Here is a 23,450-nt window from a genome sequence, read left to right on the forward strand (position 1 = left end):
CTCTCTTTGAATTGAGTTTATTCCTTTTCAATGAATGAGTGAATAATTCCGGCGGCTACTTTGTTATTGTTTTTTAGCAATAGTTGCTACTTTTATATTATAAACAAATAAAAAGCGTAAATCTTGCTATAAAAAATAAACTAATAATAAAAGAAAAAGGAGAAAAAAAAATCGTGTTTTTTTGGATTGGTGTACCACGTGCGTACCACGCGTGTACCCATTGCAAAAAACAAAAAAAAAAAGGTACGACGTCGGTGCATACCGGGGGAGTACCATACGCGTACCGGTACCCGGTACGTACCCGATACCAGTACTCGGTCTAAAATGGATTACCCATGCAACATAGGTCTCACCACTCCAGCAGCAATTTGTTTGTCACATGAGTTTTTGAGAGCTTATAATTATAATGTTTTCTCTCTTGGCCCTTTCTTTTCTATCCCTAAATTTTCGTTTTTGTCCTTGGGGGTACTTCAGTTTGTACGAACCAAATTTTTTTGTCATGCTAAAAAAATTCGGTTAATAAAAACCGAAATTTTGTGTTCCAAATTTTTCTCCAGATTTCCTGCATAAATTCAGAATCAGACCCTCAACTTCCACAATTTATTTGAAATACTAAACGATATCCGATTTGAATAAGCAACCACTCGTTGGAAAGCTTAGGGTGTCAAGATTACAAATATATTTTTTTTTTAGGATTAACTATCCAATTGGTCCAGTTTGACCAAATAATGGGTATTGTTACAGAAACAGAGCAGAAACTTTTCTCAAACTTGTAGGTAGATTTTCTCATACTATACCTAATAAAATTTAACAATTCCGGTGTCAATCCTGTAGTAAATTTTGTTTTCTTTACACTAGATTAAAAATCATTAGCCTACGACTTATATTCAGAGAGATATGTTAAATTTACCACATGTAGCTCTACACGAATTTTCACATAAATCTTTCTTTTTTTCAACATTTATGTTATTTTGGTTTATATAAACCGAATTTTTTTTTTCCATGTTTAAAAATTTCGGTTTATATAAACTGAAATAAGTTTGACAAATTTTTTCAAACCACAAGAGACAAAATAAAACTTTTGAGAGGTATAAAAGAAAGGCGAGAATTGGGAGAAAAAACATTTAAAACATTTATAATCAGTAGTACTACTTCCACCAATTTTACAGTTGTGTTGTTATTAGACCCATGTGCATAGTATAAGTTGTGGCCACACCCTTTTCTCACCCATATCCATCGTTACACTCCCACTATAATTCACTTTATTCTCATTTTTGCTCAATCACAACCATTGAATATAAGCTCAATCTGTGGGATGGATCATTGCCCTATCTGACACATAACCAGGTTCCACGCACCAGCAATTTTCTTCAGCAATTTTGGAAGTAGTGTATTCAATACCTTCAAATTTTATAAAAGAATCTTTTCGACTAAAAACTTTTGCATTTATATAAAAAAGTATAATAAAAGAATAAAAGAAATTGTGCCTAATTACATCATTTTCCATAACCCAACTGCATTCAAGAAGTGTTCATTACAACTAGCTTATAAGTAGAGAGCCAAATAATAGAGGTTTCATACTCTTACAATAAGACTATCAATATTAGAGTATGTAATCTTACTTTAGAATTGTAACTAACAAAGTGTAATTAGTTAGTCAGTAACAGTTGGTTACAACTAAGCATAAGTTTGTTAGAAGTTAGACTAAGTCAATGATGACTTGGCATTGAGTCAGTTAGGATCTGCTGAGCTGGCACAGCCAGCTAGACAAGTTTGGATCTCCATATATAGGTCCTTCAGAACATGTAAACTCAGTTTTTCAATCAATGAAAATTCACAATGTTAATCCCTTTACTTTTCTAACATGGTATCAGTGAGCCTTTAGGGTTCAATTCTCCTTCTAGCTTCCGCGTTAATTCGAAGCTTCTTCGTCTTCTTCCATGGCGTCTTCACCAACCTTGGAACTCAACGAGATGGACAAATCCACCGCCGCTGAAACGAGTCTTCCTTCCACCGCCAAAGATTCATCCAAATCCGGTCTTACACACTCCCTCACGATCAAATTAGATGAAAAGAATTTTCTCTTGTGGAATCAACAAGTTAACGGCGTGATTACGGCACACAATCTCCACAGGTTCGTCGTAAACCCTGAAATTCCGTTACAGTATGCATCAGTTACGGATCGTTTGGATGGAAAAAGTTCCGATGAGTATCAGAAGTGGCTTTTCAAGGATCAAACTCTTTTCACTTGGCTTCTTTCCACCATCTCTGATGGAGTTCTTCCGCGAGTCTTGCACTGCAAACACGCTCATGAGGTATGGGACACGATTCATAAGTACTTTAATTCCGTTCTGAAAGCAAGAGCTCGTCAATTAAGATCGGAGCTCAAAAACACCAAGAAACTCGCAAGATCTGTGAACGAGTACCTTCTCCGCATCAAATCGATCGTAAATTCATTGATAGCGGTGGGAGACGTCGTAACTGTGCAAGAACAGGCAGATGCTATTCTTGAAGGCCTACCGGAAGAATTTAATTCGTTTGTGATGATGATCTATAGCAGATTCGAATCACCTACAGTTGAAGAAATTGAAGCCTTACTATTGCTTCAAGAAGCTCAATTTGAAAAGTTCAGGCAAGAGTTAGCGAATCCTAGCGTATCTGCAAATGTTGCTAAAGTGGATACAAATTCCAATAATCCTAGTGTGGATTCGGAAGATCAAGAATCAGGTACAGAACACTACTATGTTACTGCAAGTCGTGGTAGAGGACGTGGAAAAGGACGAGGTAGAGGCCGTGGTAAAGCTCAAGCTGTGGCTGCTGGTGGCAAAGTCCAATGCCAAATATGTGGTAAGCCAAATCATGAGGCTGCGGGTTGCTGGTACAGGTATGATCCGCCTACTGCTAAACCTCATGCTCGTGGTTATAATGCTGGACAGTCTTCACGCCCAACACACTATAACCCCTACCCTCGTCCCACTGCACATTTAGCTATACCTCAATATTTCTCCCCCATTCCTGACATGGAAACATTATCAACTGCTTCATGGTATCCTGACTCAGGAGCCTCACATCATCTCACCTACAATCCAAACAACTTAGCCTATCGTATTCCCTACCAAGGACATGATCAAGTCACTATGGGAAACGGCCAAGGTGTGTCAATACAATCCTTAGGTCACTCACATTTTTATTCACCTAATAACCCTAGTGTTCGTTTAAAACTGAATGAATTACTGCATGTTCCTAACATTTCTAAGAATTTGCTATCTGTTAGTAAATTTGCTCAAGACAACAATGTAATATTTGAATTTCACCCTTATTGTTGCTATGTCAAATCCCAGGATTCTAGGCAAATCTTACTTGAGGGCACAGTTGGATCTGATGGTTTATACAAATTCAAGCCATTCCAATTCATTCCCAACTCAGATGTCAACTCCAAGACCAAGTCAAGCCCTATATCTGCCTCCTACAAAGCTCCTAGCTCTAGTTCTAGTCAATTTTCTGTTTTGAATAATCCTGTTCAGTGTAACAATACTTTGTCCACTGGACAAGTAGATAGCAATTATCCTGTTTCTGCTTTCAGTACATCTAGTAGCTCTAGCTCTAGTCAGTTTTCTGCTTTGAATAATTCTTTTCAGTGTAACAATCCTTTGTCCACTAGACACATAGACAGTGAATTGTATAAATGGCACCTAAGACTGGGCCATGCTCACAGTAGAGCTGTGCAAACTGTTTTGAATTGGTGTAAGGTTCCATATTCCAATATAAATAAAGTTGATTCTTGTGTTTTCTGTTGCATTGGCAAATCCCACAGGCTTTATGCACCTTTGTCCAACACTATTTACACTAAACCCTTCGAAGTTATTCATTGTGACCTATGGGGACCAGCTCCCATTGCTTCTTATTATGGGTATAATTACTATATCACCTTTGTGGACACTTACACTAAATACACTTGGATCTATTTTCTCAAGCAAAAATCTGATGCTTTGAAAGCTTTCACCCAATTTTTAACCTTTGTCAAAAATCAGTTTCAAGCCTCTATAAAAGCTCTTCAGTCTGATTGGGGGGGTGAATTTAGACCTTTTACCTCATTATTAAATACTTTGGGAATACAACATAGACTAACATGTCCTCACACTTCCCATCAAAATGGAACAGTGGAGCGAAAACATCGACAAATAGTGGAAATGGGACTCACACTTCTATCCCAAGCACATCTCCCTCTAAAGTTTTGGGATCACAGTTTCACTCAAGCTGTTTATCTGATAAACAAGCTGCCAACCAGTGCCTTATCTTCATTTAAATCCCCTCACCATGCTCTATTCAAATCTCAACCTGATTATTCTCAAGTCAAAGTGTTTGGTTGCTTATGTTTTCCACATCTAAGACCCTATAACAAACACAAACTACAGTTTAGATCTAGCCCTTGTGTCTACCTTGGTGTGTCACCTCAACACAAAGGTCATAAGTGTCTTGATGAGCATGGTAGAGTTTATGTGTCTAAGGATGTCATCTTTCATGAGTCTCAATTTCCATATACTTCCATGTTTCCTAACTCTTCTACAAACTGCAGTAATTTTGAAACCTCATCTGACATGCTCACACTCACTACAAATTCACCCACCAACTCTATACATCCACCCTTTACTATCTCACAACATCACTCACCATTAACTGTCACCCAAATCAACTCACTCATATCTCAACCTATCACTTCTTCACAATCCAACAGTCACTATAACAACACACCCTCAGCTGAGAACCAACCTGCCAACCCACCCACCTCACCTACCTCAAAACATAATAAACACCCTATGGTAACAAGAGGCAAAACTGGTAGTCTTAAACCTAAAGCATTCATAGCTAAACTTGAACCTACCTCTGTCAAACATGCCCTGTCTGATCCTAATTGGTCACAAGCAATGCAAAGTGAGTACAAAGCCTTAATGGACAACAATACATGGTCCTTAGTACCCCTACCACCTCACAGAAAGGCCATAGGCTGTAAATGGATATTCAGAATAAAGGAAAATCCTGATGGTACCGTCAATAAGTACAAAGCACGCTTGGTAGCTAAGGGATTCCTGCAAACCCCTGGGTTTGACTTCACTGAAACGTTCTCCCCTGTCATTAAACCTGTCACAATCAGAATCATCCTTACATTAGCTGTCACTTACAAGTGGACTGTTCAACAAATTGATGTGAATAATGCCTTTCTTAATGGTGTGCTGCAAGAGGAAGTTTATATGACACAACCTGTTGGATTTGAAGCTTCTGATAGATCTTTAGTATGTAAACTTCACAAGTCTCTCTATGGGCTGAAGCAAGCCCCACGTGCCTGGTATGAAAGATTAACTCAAGCTCTGCTTCAGCTGGGATTTGTTGCAAGTAAATGTGATCCTTCACTGTTAGTACATCATCAACAAGGAGCTTGCACTTATGTCCTAATATATGTAGATGATATACTTATAACAGGTTCTGCACCTCACCTCATTCAAGATGTGATACACAAACTGAACATTCAGTTTGCTCTTAAACAACTAGGAGAAGTGGACTATTTTCTGGGTATTGAAGTACATCACATGCCTTCAGGTGGTCTATTATTAAATCAGTCAAAATACATCAGAGATTTACTCAGTAGAACAAATATGGACAACTGCAAGCCCATTGGCTCGCCCATGGTCAGTACCTGCAGGCTTAGCAAATTTGGCACAGATGCCATGACTGATCCATCACTCTACAGGTCCACAGTTGGAGCACTTCAATATGCCACCTTAACAAGACCCGACATAGCATTCAGTGTAAATAAAGTGTGTCAATTTATGGCACATCCCCTTGAAACACACTGGAAAGCTGTCAAAAGGATTCTCAGGTATCTAAAAGGCACTTCTAGCCATGGTCTCTTGCTGCATCCCTCTCCTACAAGTCCTCCCTTCTCTCTTAGAGCATACAGTGATGCTGATTGGGCCACTGATCAAGATGACAGAAGATCTACGTCAGGTTCTTGCATATATTTTGGCTCAAATCTGATCTCATGGGGCTCCAAAAAGCAGCCCTTAGTAGCAAGGTCAAGCACAGAGGCAGAGTACAGAAGCATGGCTAACACTACTGCTGACTTGCTATGGATACAGTCTCTTCTCCATGAACTTCATGTTCCATTTCACACTCCTACACTACTGTGTGATAATCTCAGTGCTGTGTCACTAGCACACAATCCAGTTCTTCACTCTAGAACTAAACATATTGAACTAGATATCCACTTTGTCAGAGAAAAGGTGCTCTCAAAGCAACTACATGTGCTTCATGTCCCTGCCCTTGATCAACTAGCAGATCCACTCACCAAGCCTCTCTCGCCCTCTAACTATGCAACTATAAGGTCCAAACTCAAGGTGTTTCCTTGTCATGAAACCCCTTGTGTTTGAAGGGGGAATATTAGAGTATGTAATTTTACTTTAGAATTGTAACTAACAAAGTGTAATTAGTTAGTCAGTAACAGTTGGTTACAACTAAGCATAAGTTTGTTAGAAGTTAGACTAAGTCAATGATGACTTGGCATTGAGTCAGTTAGGATCTGCTGAGCTGGCACAGCCAGCTAGACAAGTTTGGATCTCCATATATAGGTCCTTCAGAACATGTAAACTCAGTTTTTCAATCAATGAAAATTCACAATGTTAATCCCTTTACTTTTCTAACAATCAATAATGGTTAAAAGTTTAAACCCCAACTTTTTCATTCCACGTCATTTTCTCTCTCTTCTACATAATAATTAAATTATTATTCAACTTTTACTCATACAATGGTTTAGTTTAACCAAATCTCTCTTCTAACTTACTTTCATATACCCCACATTCTTTATTATTTATTTATATTATTTAATTTTGTATAATAATTATTATTATTTATATTTTTTAAATAATGAATATTTTTATTTGTATATATTTAATATTTAAAATTATTATTCTTCCTTAATTTATCAACTAAATATGACAATAATGTTTTATTATTATTAACTCAATTAAGATATGCAAAAACAATTCAATTCATTGCACAAGGAAAAACTAGAGAAAAAAGTGTAAAAATGAGTTTTTTTAATGTTGAAAGTATATCAAATCATACCTCTATTTATAGAATTTTAAAAATTATGAATTTTGGTATTAAAAAAAAATTGAAAAAACATGCTATGCAATAATTGCCCTGAAAGTATTAGAATAAATAAAAATATACACACACCATCAAAATATGGCACATATATATGTTGAGACAAAATCATATTTTGATGTTTTAAAGATAACAACCCTTAATTAAATTTTAATTTGATTCTGATCATTTTGTGATCTAACAAGTGCTCTTGAGTGATTTAATTTAAGAACAGATGCAATAGATTAAATTAACCTTGTTTCACTCATAAGAAAAGAATCAAACACGTTTTAGACAAATCTGCCTCAGAGAATGATCTCAGATTGGTCTCCAGACTCACGTGTTCAAAAGCATAAGCACTTATTCAAGTCAACTTGGTACAAGACAAGAATGAACTTTTAAGTTGGACTTGCTTAAAGATCATAACAGTGCAATTAAGTCATTTAAGGCAAGGAATCAATTTTGGTTATTGGACTTACTCGAATAAGCTTCTTTAAGGAATAATAAATTCACATCTTGCAACAAGGCTCTATGTTCTCCAAGAACATCATTAAAGAAGATAATCTAGACCAATGAGAACTCAACAACAAGTACTAACAGCTTGCAAGGAAACTTCACATCTGATCCAAGTACAAGTTTATGACATGGGTGGCTACATTCTCTCATAAAAGAGTACTCATTTCATAATTCATATGTCCTTTGAAGGACAAGTGAACAGTTGCTACTCTATGTCTTTGATGAAGTGTTTACAGCTGTATTACAACTTGCAATAGCTCTAATTTCGTTGGACCTTATCCACACCATTTCAGAGAATGGTCTCCAACATCCTGGAGAATGATCTCTCAGGTTTTTGCACTTAGGTGGCAATCTTATCCAAAGGCATTCAAATCTTATTTCCACACATGGGAAATACATTTGCAACGGATATACACTCAGAGACAACTCATTGATAGTTGGTTAAAGAATATTTCTGACCAACAAGTACAATGTGACAGTCAGAGACCATTAGAAGAATGATCTCCTGAAGCATCTAAAGGACAAAATCACATGGACTGTTTTGTTTCTCTCACACAACGGCTATTTCTCCACTCACAACGTATATGTGTGATGTCCAAGCAAGCAACAAAGGAGCATCTCCATCTATAAATAGCACGTTGATTTGGTTGGAAGAGCAAGAACTTGAAGCACACAAAGCAATCTAATACATTCCATCTCAAGCAATCAAGCTCTTCTTTTCACTCTTACTCTAAAGCTCTCTAGAAATCTAGGATCATATTTTGTAGAGTACTTTGAGTGTATCAATTTGTAAGCTTCACAACCGGTTAGGTTTATAAGCTTAGATCCAAAAGAAATCATTGAAAAATCCTTAGGATTCTCTCAAGCCAATTGGGTATAATTGATTGAGGTTACCTTGTAAAGGTAGATCAGCTGGTTATAGCTGGATACTTTGTGATCTTGGTTTTAGGTCATAAAGGGTCTTTGATCTGGACTTAGATCAAAAGGAAATTTCTGTAATCTTGGTCTAGATTATAGTGGATAATCTCACGCAAGTGGGGTCTGGAGTAGCTCATACTATTAAGGGGTGAACCAGGATAAATTCTGTGTGATTCTCTTCTCCCTTACTCTTTTATTTTGTGCAAACACTATACACACTAATCACTTAATTATTTGCACTTATATTTTTTTAGGAGAACGTTCTCCAGTTGATCTAACAACAGTGGTATTGTAGGCTGTTATTGTCTTAATTTATTTTGCAGTATAAAATTTTAAAAGGGTTACAATTCAAACCCCTCTTTCTTGTGACAAACCTTGTTACTTCAAAATATACATTTAAAAAAAGAAAAACGAAAATTCAAGACTCACCTCCCTCTTGAACAAGTGCACTACACTTGCTGGAAGTGACCTCACAGGTTGCGCCACGTGTCGCATTACTTTCTCACCTTCCCACTTTCTCACTCTCCCACTTTCTCTCTTTCCCCCTTTTCTCTAGTTTAAACTGGTTGAAAAAATTCAACCCCTCTCTCCTCCACTTCATTCAACTTCAACATTCTCCCCACCAATGTAAGGATTCAACCTCTATTTTGGGGTTTAAACCCCACCAATGTAAGTAGTCTAAAGTAATAATGGTAATAGAATGGAATCACATGATGCTTCCAACCTTCTTAACGGAGTAAACTGCCATTTTGGTCCCTGAAAATGTCAAGCGTTGTCATACAAATCCCTGAATCTATTAAAATGATTTAGAAGTCCTTGATTGTTAATTCTGTTAGTCAATTTAGTCCAAAACGTTAACTTTATGTTAAATGTGATGTTGTGGCAGATTGACTATAATATCTTGCTAGCGTTTTACAGTTCAATACCGGAAGATTATTCCTTTCCCTTTTGTGTTCATGGCAAAACTATGGCTGCAAATTTTCTCCATTAATAGAGCAAATACAACATCTTTATGTTGTCTGGTTCAAAGCCATTAAAAAATAAGAAAATGTTTTCTGGTTCAATAGAAAGAAATCCAATCTCTTTATATATAACTCAAATTTTAGAGTGGATAACACTAATTTTATCAACAAAAATCCCATCTTTTTGTTGAGTTTTTGTTTAACAGTATCAATCACATCAACCAATTTTTCAGTGTTAATAGAAATATATTTTTAGAAAATAGAAACAAATAAGATCTACAAAAAATAACATATTATATTTCTTTAGCTAATTGGTGGGAGTGTTGGAAGTAAAGAGTTGAACAAATAAGAAGGTGAGGTAGAGGATGACGAAGACAGATCTACACGAATGATGGAATTATATCAGTTTGGATCCTGTAGTTAGAGAGAAAGGTGAAAATATATTATTGATAGGTTCAAGCTTACGGGGAATGGGATGGGTATATTTTAATTTATTATATTTAATTATTATTATTTTTTAAAATTAAGGTTAAATAAAATAAAAGTAAAGTGGACATAAAATACAACAAATTATTAAAATATTATAGTCAATCTGCCACATCATCACATTTAACAGAAAGTTAACGTTTTGAACTAAATTGACTAACAAAACTAACAATCGGGGACTTTTTTAATCATTTTAATAGATTCTGGGACTTGTTTGACAGCGCTTGACACTTTCAGATACCAAAATAACTGTTTACTCCTTCTTAAAGCGCAAAGTCACATATGGAAACATATTTTAAACTTCATAAATTCCATGTCACTTAAATGTGTAGTTGACTTAGGCATACCAGATATATGCTAAGTCATTCAAAAACTCATGGCAAACGGCAAACCCATGCCACTCTCAAAATTCATTTCTTCACTACCAATCCATCCTTCAAAAAGTCCATTTATCCATCGCTTGATGCGAATCATGACTCATTCTGGTTTTTTCTCTAAACATAATGTTACTGAGAATGAGCTAGAAAACATGTTAACCAATGAATCAATACTATTGCTCAAGAATCACCCCATGAGTGTTGCACCCTTTTTGCATTCTACGATCGATCCAATTATGGCCAATCCGTGGCATAAATTGTCTACTTGGTTTAAAAATGACGATCCTACGACATTTAAAACCACGAATGGGATGTCAGTATGGGAATATGCAGCGTGTGACCCTAAATTTAACAACTTATTCAATAATGCAATGGTGAGTGATACACAATTGGTCACTAGTGTGTTGATTGAGAAGTGTAGGGGAATGTTCAATGGATCGGAGCCGTTGGTTGATGTTGGAGGAGGCACAGCCGCACAGGGACCATGGCAAAGGCCCTTGCTAAATCATTTCCAAAAATAGAGTGCAAGGTATTTGATCTCCCACATGTGGTTGATGGCTTGCAAGGAAATGATAACCTAAACTATGTTGGTGGAGACATGTTAAAGAAGATTCCTCCAACTGATGCCATTTTGTTGAAGGTAAAATATTACTCCTCTAATTTTGAATATAAGCAAAAAAAAACTTTTTATTCAATAAATCTAAATTAGTTTTTTTGCGCATATTCAAAACTATAGGGAGTAGTTCAAATTTCATACAGTATGAAATTATTTGATGATGGATATTTGATTTGTGAAGATCAAAGTAATTGCTAGTCTTTTATCTTCTAGGAAACCAAGAAATCAACTGATACATATTATATTTAGTATGAAAATATTAGATAAAAAAAATACTATAATAAGCATTTGTGTTGATTGATATTTGTATGAATGACAATGCAATGGATACTGCATGATTGAAATGATAAGGAATGTGTAAAGATATTAAAGAATTGTAAAGATGCCATAGCAAAGAAAGGTAAAGAAGGGAAGGTGATTATCATAGACATGGTGAGGGAAAAAGAAAAGGGAAACGATGAAACAATCGAAACGCAACTCTCATTTGATATGCTCATGATGGTGTTGTTCACCGCAAAAGAGAGAAACAAGGAAGAATGGATTAAGTTGATTTCCTTGGCTGGTTTTAGTAACTACAAGATAACTCCTGTTTTAGGTCTAAGGTCTGTCATTGAGATCTATCCATAATAAGATCTAGACAAGTGTTACCATCTTCAGCTAAGAAGTGAATGAGAATGTATCAACACTATATATATTTGTAATTTATGTCTTGTAAGGGATGTTTATGTAACTATAATAATTGAGGTTTTAAATAACATTCACAATAACCATTATAGTTGTGCCACTTTGAAATTTCGAGATCCATCATTTACTCAATTATAAGACAAGTTTTACTCTCATCATTAGTTTGAAATTTGAGTGTTTCTTCCTATGCTACATGTTTTAGGTGCATTCAATGAAACTATCCTAAGGAAATGCATTGTTCTTCCTTAACTAATAGTTTAAGCATGTGTCTCTTTGTTCTGCATATTTCGTCAATTGTACCATGATCATGTATAATGCATCCAACGCCAGCTTTCCCAAGCCTCTCTAATTTCCTCCAATTGATCATCTGGAATGCTTGAATATGTATCCAATTTGTCGACCCAATTCGCCCAAGGAGATTTTGAGGAGTCCAGGAATTTTGACAATTCAGGCAACATAACCGATGTGTAGAACTCGTCAACAGCTTTAAGAATTTGTTCTGATTCAACCATCGATACCATTTCAGGCCTTGTGTAGCTTCCACCACCTGATCTCATTCTGAAAGTATTTCCTTTCAAAATCAACACTTCTGGTGGGGCAATAGGGAGGACTATTCGAGAAAATTTGATGAGTGACAATAAAAAGATGTCCCTTGGTATTAACTTGCGCTTTACAGCCACAGCAGTCCCAACCATCTTGCGTATCTGACAGTCATGAGTCATTCAGTAAGTGTTCATTCAACCGATAGACTAAGAAATGAAACTCTGAATTAAATTGAAGTAAGACTTACTTGATGTAACATGAAGGAATTCCCCCATACATTGATCTCAACATAGTTATATCCAAGAAGTGTCTCCAACTTCCCACAGGAACAATGTACAACCTTTCTGTAATGAGAAGCATTTAATCTATCTGCCTCATCGGGTTCATGCAACCATCTTGCGCTAACTCCTGAACTATTGGATTCACTAGACGCTGGAGACTTATTGCTCTGTTCCCCATTATTTAAAAGGGTGGTCCCATCATCATGCAAAGAATCATCAACATCACTTTCCTCAGTCTCTGAATCATGAGCTAATACCAAACTTGATGATCCTGTTCTGTTCGACATGCCACTATTTCCTGGTGATTTTCTTGCAGTCTGTTTTTTCCTGTATACAGACCGAACAGTATAATTATGGAAAGGATGATCTCCCTACAAAAAAAAAAGCCACAAAATATTTCAATGTAAACATTTAGGAGAGACATTGATATCTTAATTAAGGTTTATCATAACTGTAACTTAAATAAATTTGTCAAGTATATAAGAATACCGAATAATTCTACAACGACAACGAAAGAGAATATGAATTAAACGAAAAAAGTATACCTCGAAAACACCAAGTATGCTGTTGAACTCAGAAATGTGAAAATCTATTTCATCCTCGCTAAAATGACTCTGGATTCCGATTATATCAGCAGGGAGGAGGTAAGAATATTTCCGCAGATTGCACTCTTGTCTAGGATCGAATCTTCTAAAATAAGCCAAAATTATGCAGTTAGAAATACAAGTGAGAAGTCTTTAATTAAAAATCAAGATCACTATTAACTTATGACTCACTTGAAAAATCACAAATCATGATCAATGGATCTGTCTATCCTCACATAAGGAAAAAAGGCTTTAGTTTCTGTCAAAATATTCTTAGTTGATTGATTTGGCTACATTTTCATCTTCCTAGTTACAAATGTTGCTGTAACACTCAATATCAAAATTTATGCAATAACAAGTATATAGCATATACAAATAATGATATGAAGAAAAAAATCACTTGTTTAATGTATAGAAGCGCGTAACTTGTATTGCCACTAGATAATTAAGATCTGAGAAACTACATTGTTATCAAATAAAATCAAACAACAAACATTTTATGCAATCAACGAGAGACTAATAGTCTTACTTTGTTGAAGGCAATACACTAAAAACTCGGATACTATTAGGAAGATAAGAATTGATGAGGTTTGCCATTGCAATGCCATGATCATCTCCTTTCCATGCATTCTCAGGGATTTCCATCTTAAAGGATATCATTGTTGACAGAGAGTGGACCTAACACATTCACATCATAAAACCAGAAAGGAATCATGAGTATGAAGAATAACAACGAATTTATGTAATACACATAGTTAAGGGAAATAGGGAATAACAAGAAGGTTACTTACTCCTTTATCGGTTCTGCTACTTCGGCCCCATTTAATCTTATCCAGATCACCAAAATTACTTTCACGGATGCCACCAACCTTGAAGATAGCAGTTTCAAGTTCTTTTTCAATAGCTACATCATATCAAAATTCAAATGCTTTAGCAACATTCCATTCATGCTAGCTAGGCTTACGTAATTGCAGGTCAGTGGTCAGAGTATACATTAAACTTTGTTCATATTATGAAGAAAAGGAAACAGAATAAACTCAATTAACAAACACATTAAAAAGTTCACTTAATTGGATGAAATATCCAAATATTAATCAATTCAATTGCCAATAAAGATATCCATGTTCATCATTTGAAAGCAACACATTTACAAATTATAACGCGAAGCAGTGATTTTTTACTATTACCAAATACTAATAGATATAATATATAAATAAGTAACTATCAATTTTGGTCTGACATTTTCCTTTACAAATTTGCCTTTAACAATAAAGCTCAATTTTTTAATTAAAATTTAAAAACATATAATATGAATATTAAAACTAAAATTTAGACATGTTCGCATAACGTAGATATTATGAAATAAATTAAATTAAAATGAATATTACACGATTAAATACAATGAAATATGGCCATGTTTGGATAAACAACTTAATTTGTAGCCTATAGCTTAAAACACTTATCATGATAAGTGGTCATGTATAAGCTACACTTCTATAACAAAATATAAAATAAAAGTTCAATTGTTTTTGTATAAGCTATAAATTGTTTTCATAAGCTATTTACAAGAACTTCTGAAAATAAGCTGAAAACAATTTACGAACACGTCATAAGTTGTTTTCATAAGTACTTCAAAATAGTCTCACAAGTATGGTTTTAAATTGCTGTCCGCAACCACAATTGCGGCTGCAGTATTGCTGATGTGGTAGACTCGGCAACCGAATAGCACCGTGTTTGCAGTGTGATTTTCATTCACGTGTACGGACGCATCATACAATTTCAGCCATGTTGGTTCAAATTTTCTCAACAAAAACTAAAATTTATGTACCTCAAATCCTAATTTGCATCAAATATAATAAAAAATCTTACTTTTAACAATCTCTCAACATTGTATTTTAAGCACATTTGAATCAGTGTTTATGGAATAAACTAAGACTATGCAATGGTGGATTTCACACTACGGTATCCGCGACCGCAACCGAAGTTTAAAATCATACTCACAAGTTCTTATGTAAGTAGATAACCTCAAATAAGTCAATCCGAACAAGTAAAAAAAAGTGTCTTACTGGATAATTTGTGTTCATTCCGTTGAATTTGCAGACCTATAAATAAACACACAAACACAAATTAATTAATCAAAAATTTCAACAACAAAAAAGAAACAAAGAAAGTTGAAAAGAAAAAAAAACAAAAATTACCTCTAAAATCGGTTCCAACGTATCCAACTCTCATAACGACTTTTTTCTTGAGAAAAGGTTCCCATTTGTCAGGGGAGAGAGAAGGAAGAGGGTGAGCAGTGGAAGAACAGAAGCATTTGAAGAATGTTTTTGGAGGAAGAAGATGAAATGGGATTTTAGGGTTTCGAATTGGAGAGAGTGGGAATGGTAGAGAAGTTAATGGCATTGCTGGAAAACAACTGAGTACTCTGTTTTGTTTATCTGTTACAAAACGATGATGATGGAAATGAAAGTAAGAGGAGAGAGACAACAAAAATTCTAAAATTCTGTTTCATATGATTTTTTGGTCTTTAAATATAATAATTTAAGGATAAAAATCACATTTTTGGATTAAAAAAACAAGAAGAAGGTCTCGTTAAGGAAGTAAATTTAGAAATTAATTACCGAAATTAATTCTGTATTTTATCTCTCAAACATTAATTTTTTTGCATCATTAAAGGTAGAATTTCTATATTAAGGTATCTTAATCTCCTAGAGGGTATTAATTTCGTCATTAAAATTGCATCATTTGACGTCAAGGCCACGTGGATGCTTACATCAGTGCCATCCATACACTTAATGTACCGTATTAGAGAGTTGGATAATACGAGTTGATATTGTATAACATTTCAGATTTGTTATGCATGTGCATATAATATCAACCATTGATTTATTCATCAATGATTAATATTACTCACTTTACTCTCTAAAATGATTTGTTCTCTCTAGAGGAACCTTATCTAGTTATTCCTATTTTCGCATAACCAACGAAAACTAATGTAAGGGAAAGCAACTTAACAAATTCAATGTCAAAATGGCATTTTACTCGGTATATATTTGACATCTAGTATTTTTTTTGTGAGTGTTAATGTCATACATGAATTGCTTCATGATTTACAAATGTATCTTGTACAGGGCTTCTTGTTACTTTGTACAAGACACATTTGTAAATCATGGTTTGTAGTTATCTGTTTAATGGTTTATATTACAAACGCGTGAATATAACAAAAAAAAATTACATTTTCTAATGATTAGACGAAGTGGCAAACACCACTAAAACTCATACACACACTGTGAGGTCCTAAGTTCAAATCCAAGTAAAGGCGTCCAACTTTACAATATCAATATTATCAGTTGAGCTAATAGTTATAGACGAAAAACTTGAATATTTAATAGGGGGGCTAAAACAATAAGCCAGTTACAGCAGAATAATGCCTCTTGCATTATACATGTCTCCATAATAATACACATCATCACAGTATCATTATAAGGTAACAAAATGAAAATAAAAGGCCTGCATAATTTCTAATAGCTCTTGTTACTACAATCAGATGCTAGAAACTACACATATGAAAGTATACATCAATTTCAGAGGGTAGATGATTGGCTGTATCAAGTCAGAAGCCTCACATCTCTAACTATGGAAAGATTATTCTTAGCCAATGGAAGCTTTAATTAAAGAATGTTTAGAGACCAAATTCAGAAAACTAATGAAAGGGTAAGAAGAGCAATCTTGGCATTATTTTCCCTTTCACTTATCAAAGATGTGCACTAATTACACCATCAGAATTTTCTTTCCACAAGTTCCTAGCTTTCCTGACCTCATCCAGCTGATCATTCGGTATGCTTGTGTTAGCATCCAATTTCTCAATCCAATCCTCCCAGGGAACTCTTGAAGGATCCAGAAACTTTGAAACTTGAGGTAACAAAACTGATGTATAAAAATCATCAACAACCTTATTAATTTCTTCTGATTCAACTATTGTCTTCATTTCAGATCTTGTTACATTTCCTGGCTTATTTCTCATTGAGAAGCTGTTTCCTCTTAATATTAGAACTTCTGACGGTGCGAGGGGTAGAATAATTCGTGAGAACTTTGACAGTGACAGTGTTATAATATCTCTTGGAAGTAATTTGCGCTTTACTGCTATGGCAGTCGCCACCATTTTTCTTATCTGGTGAGAGTATAAAAGGAAATATCATGATGCTTGTGAAGCAAGGAAGAAAAACACATTTAACCAATTTAGGACATGTATAAAACAGAAAAGTGCCTCCTGTGAGATTTTCACTGGATTTTCTCCAGTGTAAATCTCACCCTTTAAAACTCTATCTCGATCCTTATTTTGTATTTTAAATATTCATCTCAATGGTTGAGACTTGAGATTCCACTGGATGGTAATTTGACTAGAGAGGATCTATGCCCGTGATGACAGTCAGTCATTTGTTAGGTACAATTACATAGTTTAAAGATGGTGATAGCAGGAGTTGATGCATCACAAAGAATTTGAAGAAAATTACAAAACAGAGCAAATTTCTAGAAAAATCGATCTATCAACATCGTGTCATGATTTTTTGCTGCTAGAAATTGAAGATTTTCACACAATCATATGTTGCCAAATGGAAGAGTTGCAAATAATATTTTATTTTATATTATATATATCATTATATATAGTATATATTATATGTATTATACAAATATGTATTGGCTATTAAAAAAAAAAAAAAAAAGAACATTGGATTTATGCTTGCTGACCTACGTGGATCCATTGAGTAAGGAATTAGGTTGATTGGTTTGAATATAAAAGAAAAGATCAACACACATTAGGGGGATTCATTCACGCACACCCTGGAGGCTGGAGCAACATCAGGCATCGCTGAAGGAACTAGCAATTGGATACTGAAACAAATCAAAAGGGATAAAAAGTTCTTTGTGATACTATCCATACATAATTTCCCTGGTTGTCACAGATATGAAACCAATCGAATTGAGTACTAAAAAATGAGTATCAGTTAAGCACGAATCGATCGGGACTATCCAGGTTTGAACCCTGGCTGGAACTATCCTTGGTTGGACTTTACTTACCTCTCAGCTGAACTTCGAATTACCGAAGGCCCTTACCACTAGGAACCAGAGGGTTAAGACAAAAAAGTACTCAAAGTGATTTATATTTCAAAGCAGGATAAAAATTCACTTTGTTTAATATTAAGTATTATGCGTATGAATAAATAAATAAATAAATAAATAAAAACTAGACCAAAAATATTCATACTGGTGTCTACTTTGGCACCGGTATGCACATTAATCTTGGAGCGATGTATAAGTTCTTTGAGGATAAAAATTAAAAAAATTATTTATGGAAGATACCTGATGCAACATGAAGGACTCTCCCTCTATGTAGAGCTCTATGTAATTATGTTCCACTGATCTTTCTAGCTTTCCACAAAAACACTTTAAAACTCTTCTGAAATGGGAACCATTTAATCTGTCTGCTTCATCAGGTTCATATAACCATTTTGCACGAACAACCGGACTAGAGCTTTGATCATGTAAACTTCCTTTGTTATTACCGGTGTCAATGACAGGTTCCACGGAATCAAAAGTTTCTGAAGACTTTTGGAGCATTGTGTTTTCTGTATGTGCCTTGTCAATTTTAAAATTTTCCTCCTCATCGCTATCCTCACATTCTGAATTGTAGGCTGGTAAAATCTCGCCGCGCTTTAAATGTGATGATCGACGAGGAACGTGTCTTCTGTATCTGGACCTCGATGTATAGTTATGGAAAGGATGCCCACCCTATCAAAGGCAATTACATCTAACATCATGATTCATGAATGTTAATGTGCTCCAGCTAGCCATATCCATAAACAGTGCAGAAAGAATACATAATATCAGAAAACCTGGGCCTAATTTAGTCCTAAATCTGAAATTTCTAGCATCCTTCCAACCAAGGAAATATCAATATGTAGTCACTTTGGCAGCATATAAGCCCAAACTAAAACATTTACTAAGACTCTGTTTGGATAAACAACTTAATTAACTTCTTATAACATAAGCACTTATCATATAGGTGCTTACTGCTTATGTATAACCTATTTCTATAACAAAATATTAAAAAAAAAAAAAAAAGTCAAACTAATTTCATAAGCTATCATGGAGAGCTTATGGAAATAAGTTGAAAACAACTTATAAACATGTCATAAACTGTTTTCATAAGCTCTTCCAAACAATCTCATAAGTACTTACATCAGTAGATAAGTTCAAATAGACCCTAAAACTTATTCCAAGATCTAGTTTAGGTAGTATCCTTTTATATTGACTTGTATGTCCATTCAAATTTTACAACAGTATGATACATAAATACAATTATGAACTATCAGAAATTAACTAATATCAGGAGAAATAAATAAATTATGTTTAATAATAGATACATATTTCAGTAATTATGAACCAAAATGAATAGAGAATTCACGATGAAAGAAGATAATGTGAAAAATATGAGATTTGAATATAGGTCACCACACCTCAAATTCTTTGAGAATATCGTTGAACTCCGACAAGTGGTAATCAATTTCCTCATTGCTAGAGTGGCTTTGAATACCAATAATTTCAGCAGGGAGTAGGTATGAATATTTCCGCAAACTGCATTCCTTTCTAGGATCAAAGCTCCTGCTCCAAAAGACAAAATCAAACAATTAGAGAACTCGCAATCAAGCAGCAGAAACTCGTAAACCTATTAAGAAGAATGAATATGCAGAATAAAACTAAAAATATGAATAAACATACACTAAATGAACAACAAATTACAAAGTTTTTCTACAAACATGACATTTCAAAGATTATATTATGAATACTGAACAAACGAACTTGGTTTCAAACCTTACCTTTGTGAAGGCAAAATGCTTATAACTTTGATATCATAAGGAAGATAAGAGTTAATATAATTTGCAAGGGAAAAGCCATAAGGGTCTCCATTCCAAGAGTTTTCTGGAATTTCCATTTTAAATGATATCATTGTCGCAAGAGAGTGTACCTAATATACATGCAACATTAAATAGGATAAGATAAGTAATCATAACGTGGCTGCATATATTAACGCAAGCTAAATTAAAATAATGGAATCATGAATTACTCCTTTGTCAGTTCGGCTGCTTCTAGCCCATCCGATTTTCTCTAGATCCCCTAAATTACTGTCAAGGATGCCACCAGCTTTGGATATCGCACGTTTTAGTTCTTTCTCAACAGCTACAATTTTGAAATCATAATACTTTAGCAACAGTCTATAAAATAACTAGCCAAAATGAATCACATGTATAATCTACATTACACCAGCAGAACAGGCATTATTTATAGTTTTAAAATTATATGAAATTTTGTATACATGGTCTACTCAATAAGAACATTCCTTAAATTTGCATTTACAATGAGTTGTTGAATGTGTACATATATGTCAAATTTGATATTTGATGTTAGCGGATCATAGCTCATATATATATAGGGTATGATTTTGGTCATGTCACACCATGCGGCCAGTCAACACTCCACGGTGGAGCTTTCGATTCAACACAAGGGCATTACCTTGACCTTTTGATTTCCCGAACACACACAGAGCCTTGTCACCGATGCTTAAATAGTTCTGAAGTTTCAACTTGACTTTAAAGCCTTGGACCTATTATGCTTGACCCATCCACTATTATGTGATGACTTTCCACTTTTCTAGTTAACTAAATTTTCAAAGAAACTTCTAAAAAAACAAATAATTTCCATGCCCCCAGTTAGGGCATTTTAGCAAACACCTTACACTCAAAAAAAACTGGAAGTTCATCCATTATAGACTAATTTATTTGCCAAACAGAGCCACAATTGGTTTGAAATGTGGATAGTACATAGTATCTAATCAACTCAAGCACAGTAGTAAGAACAGAACAGAAAAGAAGAAAAGAAAGAGAAACATACTTGATATATTTTGATCACGTTGCAATTGGAGACCTGAATGAAAAGTAAAACTACATAAGAAACAAGAGTATGAATCTAACAACATGAATTGACAATGATTAGAAAAGTAAACTGACCTCGGTAATTGGTGCCTATATAAGCGATACGCATAACAACCTTTTTCTTGCGAAATGGTTGCCATGAAGATGATGGTTGGGGAGAAGGAGAAGGGGAAAATGAGCAGCAACGGAAATATTGCCATCTTGTTTTCTCAATGATGCGTGGTGTGTTTGTGTATGGAGCTTTTCTGAGCAAAGGAAAGAATGTTAGTCGCAGTCGCAGAGATGAAGCAGCAGCAGCAGCCATCTTCACCAGAGTCGGTTAACAGGTTTTTTTTTTTTCAATTTATTTAATTTTTTTTTTACCAGGATTTACTGCTGTTGTTTTTCTCACATTTTTCAACTGTTTTTAATCTCCGACATTAAAATTAGATTTCAGATTAAATATACAATTAAATAATTTTATCCATTAATTCAGACGGACGGCTCACAACTGGTTGTTATAGATTTTTAAAAACATAATACAAAAGGAAAATAAAAAACGAATCAAGGTTAGTTGATCCATTTTTTCCTTTTCTAATTTTTAATTTCTTCTTCTTTATTATTGTTTATTGTCCATTTTTGTGTAAATTCTCCATACAAATTAAAATTGAAATTTGTATGTCACTGATGTTGTTGTATAAATTCAAATTTATTGTTGTTGTTAATGCTTGAATGCTTCATACTTTGTTGATGTTGTTTATGCTGCAATTCATGCATTGATGTTGATGTATTGTTGTCGAACACCAACAAATAGAAGACGCACAAAAAATGTGCTATAAGCATAAGGCATCATTTATTGATATTTGATATTATAGTTTTTTTTAATCAACATTGATATATTATAGTTTAAATGGAAAACTTTTGCCTTTTTTGACGGAAAATGACTAAATTATTTGTTAAGCAAATTAGTTGCTCTACCTAAAGACAATAAATAGATTCACCATATTGCGTTTTTTTTATCAGCAATGATATAAAGATTTTTTTATCATGTGCAAATTTGCACATATTAAAAAATTCAAAATAGTAAGTTTGAATTGAAACTTGTGCATTTTATATTAAATGTATAACTTTTTAATAAATAATTGTTATTTTTCATTAAAAAATTAGTATTACTTTAAGTTGCTTTAACATGCACTATATGTTATACAAACCCTTGATATAATGATACATTGGTGTTGATCTATTGTTGTCGAATAGGAACTTATACTCTATTACTAATACAATTATTTAGATTATTCCTATGACAGCTGTCTTCAAATTGCTTGTCTTCTTCGGTTGGGATATTCATATTGTACAGTACTTTGGTATATTTGTAATGGTAAATAAAACAAAACAAAAAAACTTGTCCTTATTTATCCTAATATTCATATATGGTTGCTTTCTTTGAGTTATATTTGTCATTATCTGAACAACAAATTAAACTGATGAAGTCGGTTTAGGGTATAGTAATTTAACAAATCATTAAGTAATTTAACGACTTCAAATTGCTTGTCTTCTTCAGTTGGGATATTCATATTGTAAAGTACTTTGGTATATTTCTATTGGTAAATAAAAAAAAACAAAAAAACTTGTCCTTATCTATCCTAATATCCATATATGGTTGCTTTCTTTGAGTTATATTTGTCATCAACAAGTTAAAATGATGAGGTCGGTTTAGGGTATAGTATACAAGCTAGTATTACCTGCTACAAGTGTTAAGCTATATAAGACGTGTATGAGCGAGAAAAACGATATAAATTTTTTATGATATATATTTTTTTGTATTTGTATTAGGATATTCTATCTAAGACTTGTAGTATAATTTTGGCATGTTTTAACTCGTCCAAAAATTACATACACTAAATTATAATAAAAAATAAGAAAATAAAAATAATGAATGGAGACAAAAGATATCTATGAGCGAGAAAAATATAATGGATGCACGATACAATTGTTGTCGGTCGTCACTCACTCACTTTGTGTCCTCTCCAATCCTCCCTCCCACTCCTTTGTTTGTGATCAATATCATCTCGTCTAGTATCACGAAAACTAACCAACCAAAATGGTACGGTTAGAGGTGGGCCTAAACAAAGATAAACAAACAATGTTCAAAAACATATGTTCTTTCCTACCTTAAAAATGGAATATTGGCATGCATGCAAAATGAATAATTTTAAATAATGAATGATGTAATTAATATTAATTAATAGATAGAATTGAAATAGACAAAAATTAATATTGTACTAAAAATTAAAAATAACAATTAGTATTAATTTAGAGATTAACTTTCTTTTTCAATTCTCATTATATTTCTAAATTGTAATTGACAAAAGT

General features: G+C 34.0%; 2 protein-coding genes and 1 pseudogene across 3 annotated transcripts; 1 reads left to right on the top strand and 2 right to left on the bottom strand.

Moving 5' to 3' along the window:
* The first annotated feature begins 10,378 nt into the window (after positions 1 to 10,378).
* On the top strand, positions 10,379 to 11,642 carry LOC123881969 (annotated as a pseudogene).
* LOC123881968 (putative tRNA pseudouridine synthase) lies at positions 10,636 to 15,605 on the bottom strand. Of its 2 annotated transcripts, XM_045930743.1 has the most exons (8): positions 15,306 to 15,587; positions 15,174 to 15,209; positions 13,899 to 14,011; positions 13,637 to 13,785; positions 13,069 to 13,213; positions 12,490 to 12,894; positions 11,956 to 12,403; positions 10,636 to 10,686 (listed from the first exon to the last, which is right to left on the bottom strand). In XM_045930743.1, exons 1-7 carry the CDS (start codon positions 15,508 to 15,510, stop codon positions 12,005 to 12,007), a joined length of 1,452 nt encoding a protein of 483 aa, XP_045786699.1. In that variant the 5' UTR covers positions 15,511 to 15,587; the 3' UTR covers positions 10,636 to 10,686; positions 11,956 to 12,004. The 2 variants fall into 2 exon arrangements, with proteins under 2 accessions (XP_045786699.1, XP_045786698.1); XM_045930742.1 differs by lacking the exon at positions 10,636 to 10,686 and having other exon boundaries at positions 11,761 to 12,403; positions 15,306 to 15,605.
* Positions 15,606 to 16,469: 864 nt separating this feature from the next.
* Positions 16,470 to 21,417, bottom strand: LOC123881711 (putative tRNA pseudouridine synthase). The gene is made up of 7 exons (XM_045930443.1): positions 21,174 to 21,417; positions 21,058 to 21,090; positions 20,234 to 20,346; positions 19,986 to 20,134; positions 19,626 to 19,770; positions 18,469 to 18,897; positions 16,470 to 17,278 (listed from the first exon to the last, which is right to left on the bottom strand). The coding sequence occupies exons 1-7, from the start codon at positions 21,400 to 21,402 to the stop codon at positions 16,862 to 16,864; spliced, it is 1,515 nt and encodes a 504-aa protein (XP_045786399.1). The 5' UTR covers positions 21,403 to 21,417; the 3' UTR covers positions 16,470 to 16,861.
* Between the last annotated feature and the right edge of the window lie 2,033 nt (positions 21,418 to 23,450).

This window comes from Trifolium pratense, linkage group LG4 (genome assembly GCF_020283565.1).
Source record: "Trifolium pratense cultivar HEN17-A07 linkage group LG4, ARS_RC_1.1, whole genome shotgun sequence".
NCBI classification, from domain to species: domain Eukaryota; kingdom Viridiplantae; phylum Streptophyta; class Magnoliopsida; order Fabales; family Fabaceae; genus Trifolium; species Trifolium pratense.

Bases quoted from the DNA above. Each gene is read 5' to 3' on its own strand.
- LOC123881968 (XM_045930743.1), bottom strand. From the start codon at position 15,510: ATGCCATTAACTTCTCTACCATTCCCACTCTCTCCAATTCGAAACCCT. The intron at 15,210-15,305 runs GTAATTTTTGTT...GTTTATTTATAG, and splicing joins CGTTGGAACCGATTTTAGAG to GTCTGCAAATTCAACGGAAT. The intron at 14,012-15,173 runs GTAAGACACTTT...GATATGATGTAG, and splicing joins GAATGAACACAAATTATCCA to CTATTGAAAAAGAACTTGAA.
- LOC123881711 (XM_045930443.1), bottom strand. From the start codon at position 21,402: ATGGCTGCTGCTGCTGCTTCATCTCTGCGACTGCGACTAACATTCTTT. The intron at 19,771-19,985 runs GTAAGGTTTGAA...CTTTTGGAGCAG, and splicing joins AGCATTTTGCCTTCACAAAG to GAGCTTTGATCCTAGAAAGG. The intron at 17,279-18,468 runs GTATCTTCCATA...TACTCTCACCAG, and splicing joins AGTCCTTCATGTTGCATCAG to ATAAGAAAAATGGTGGCGAC.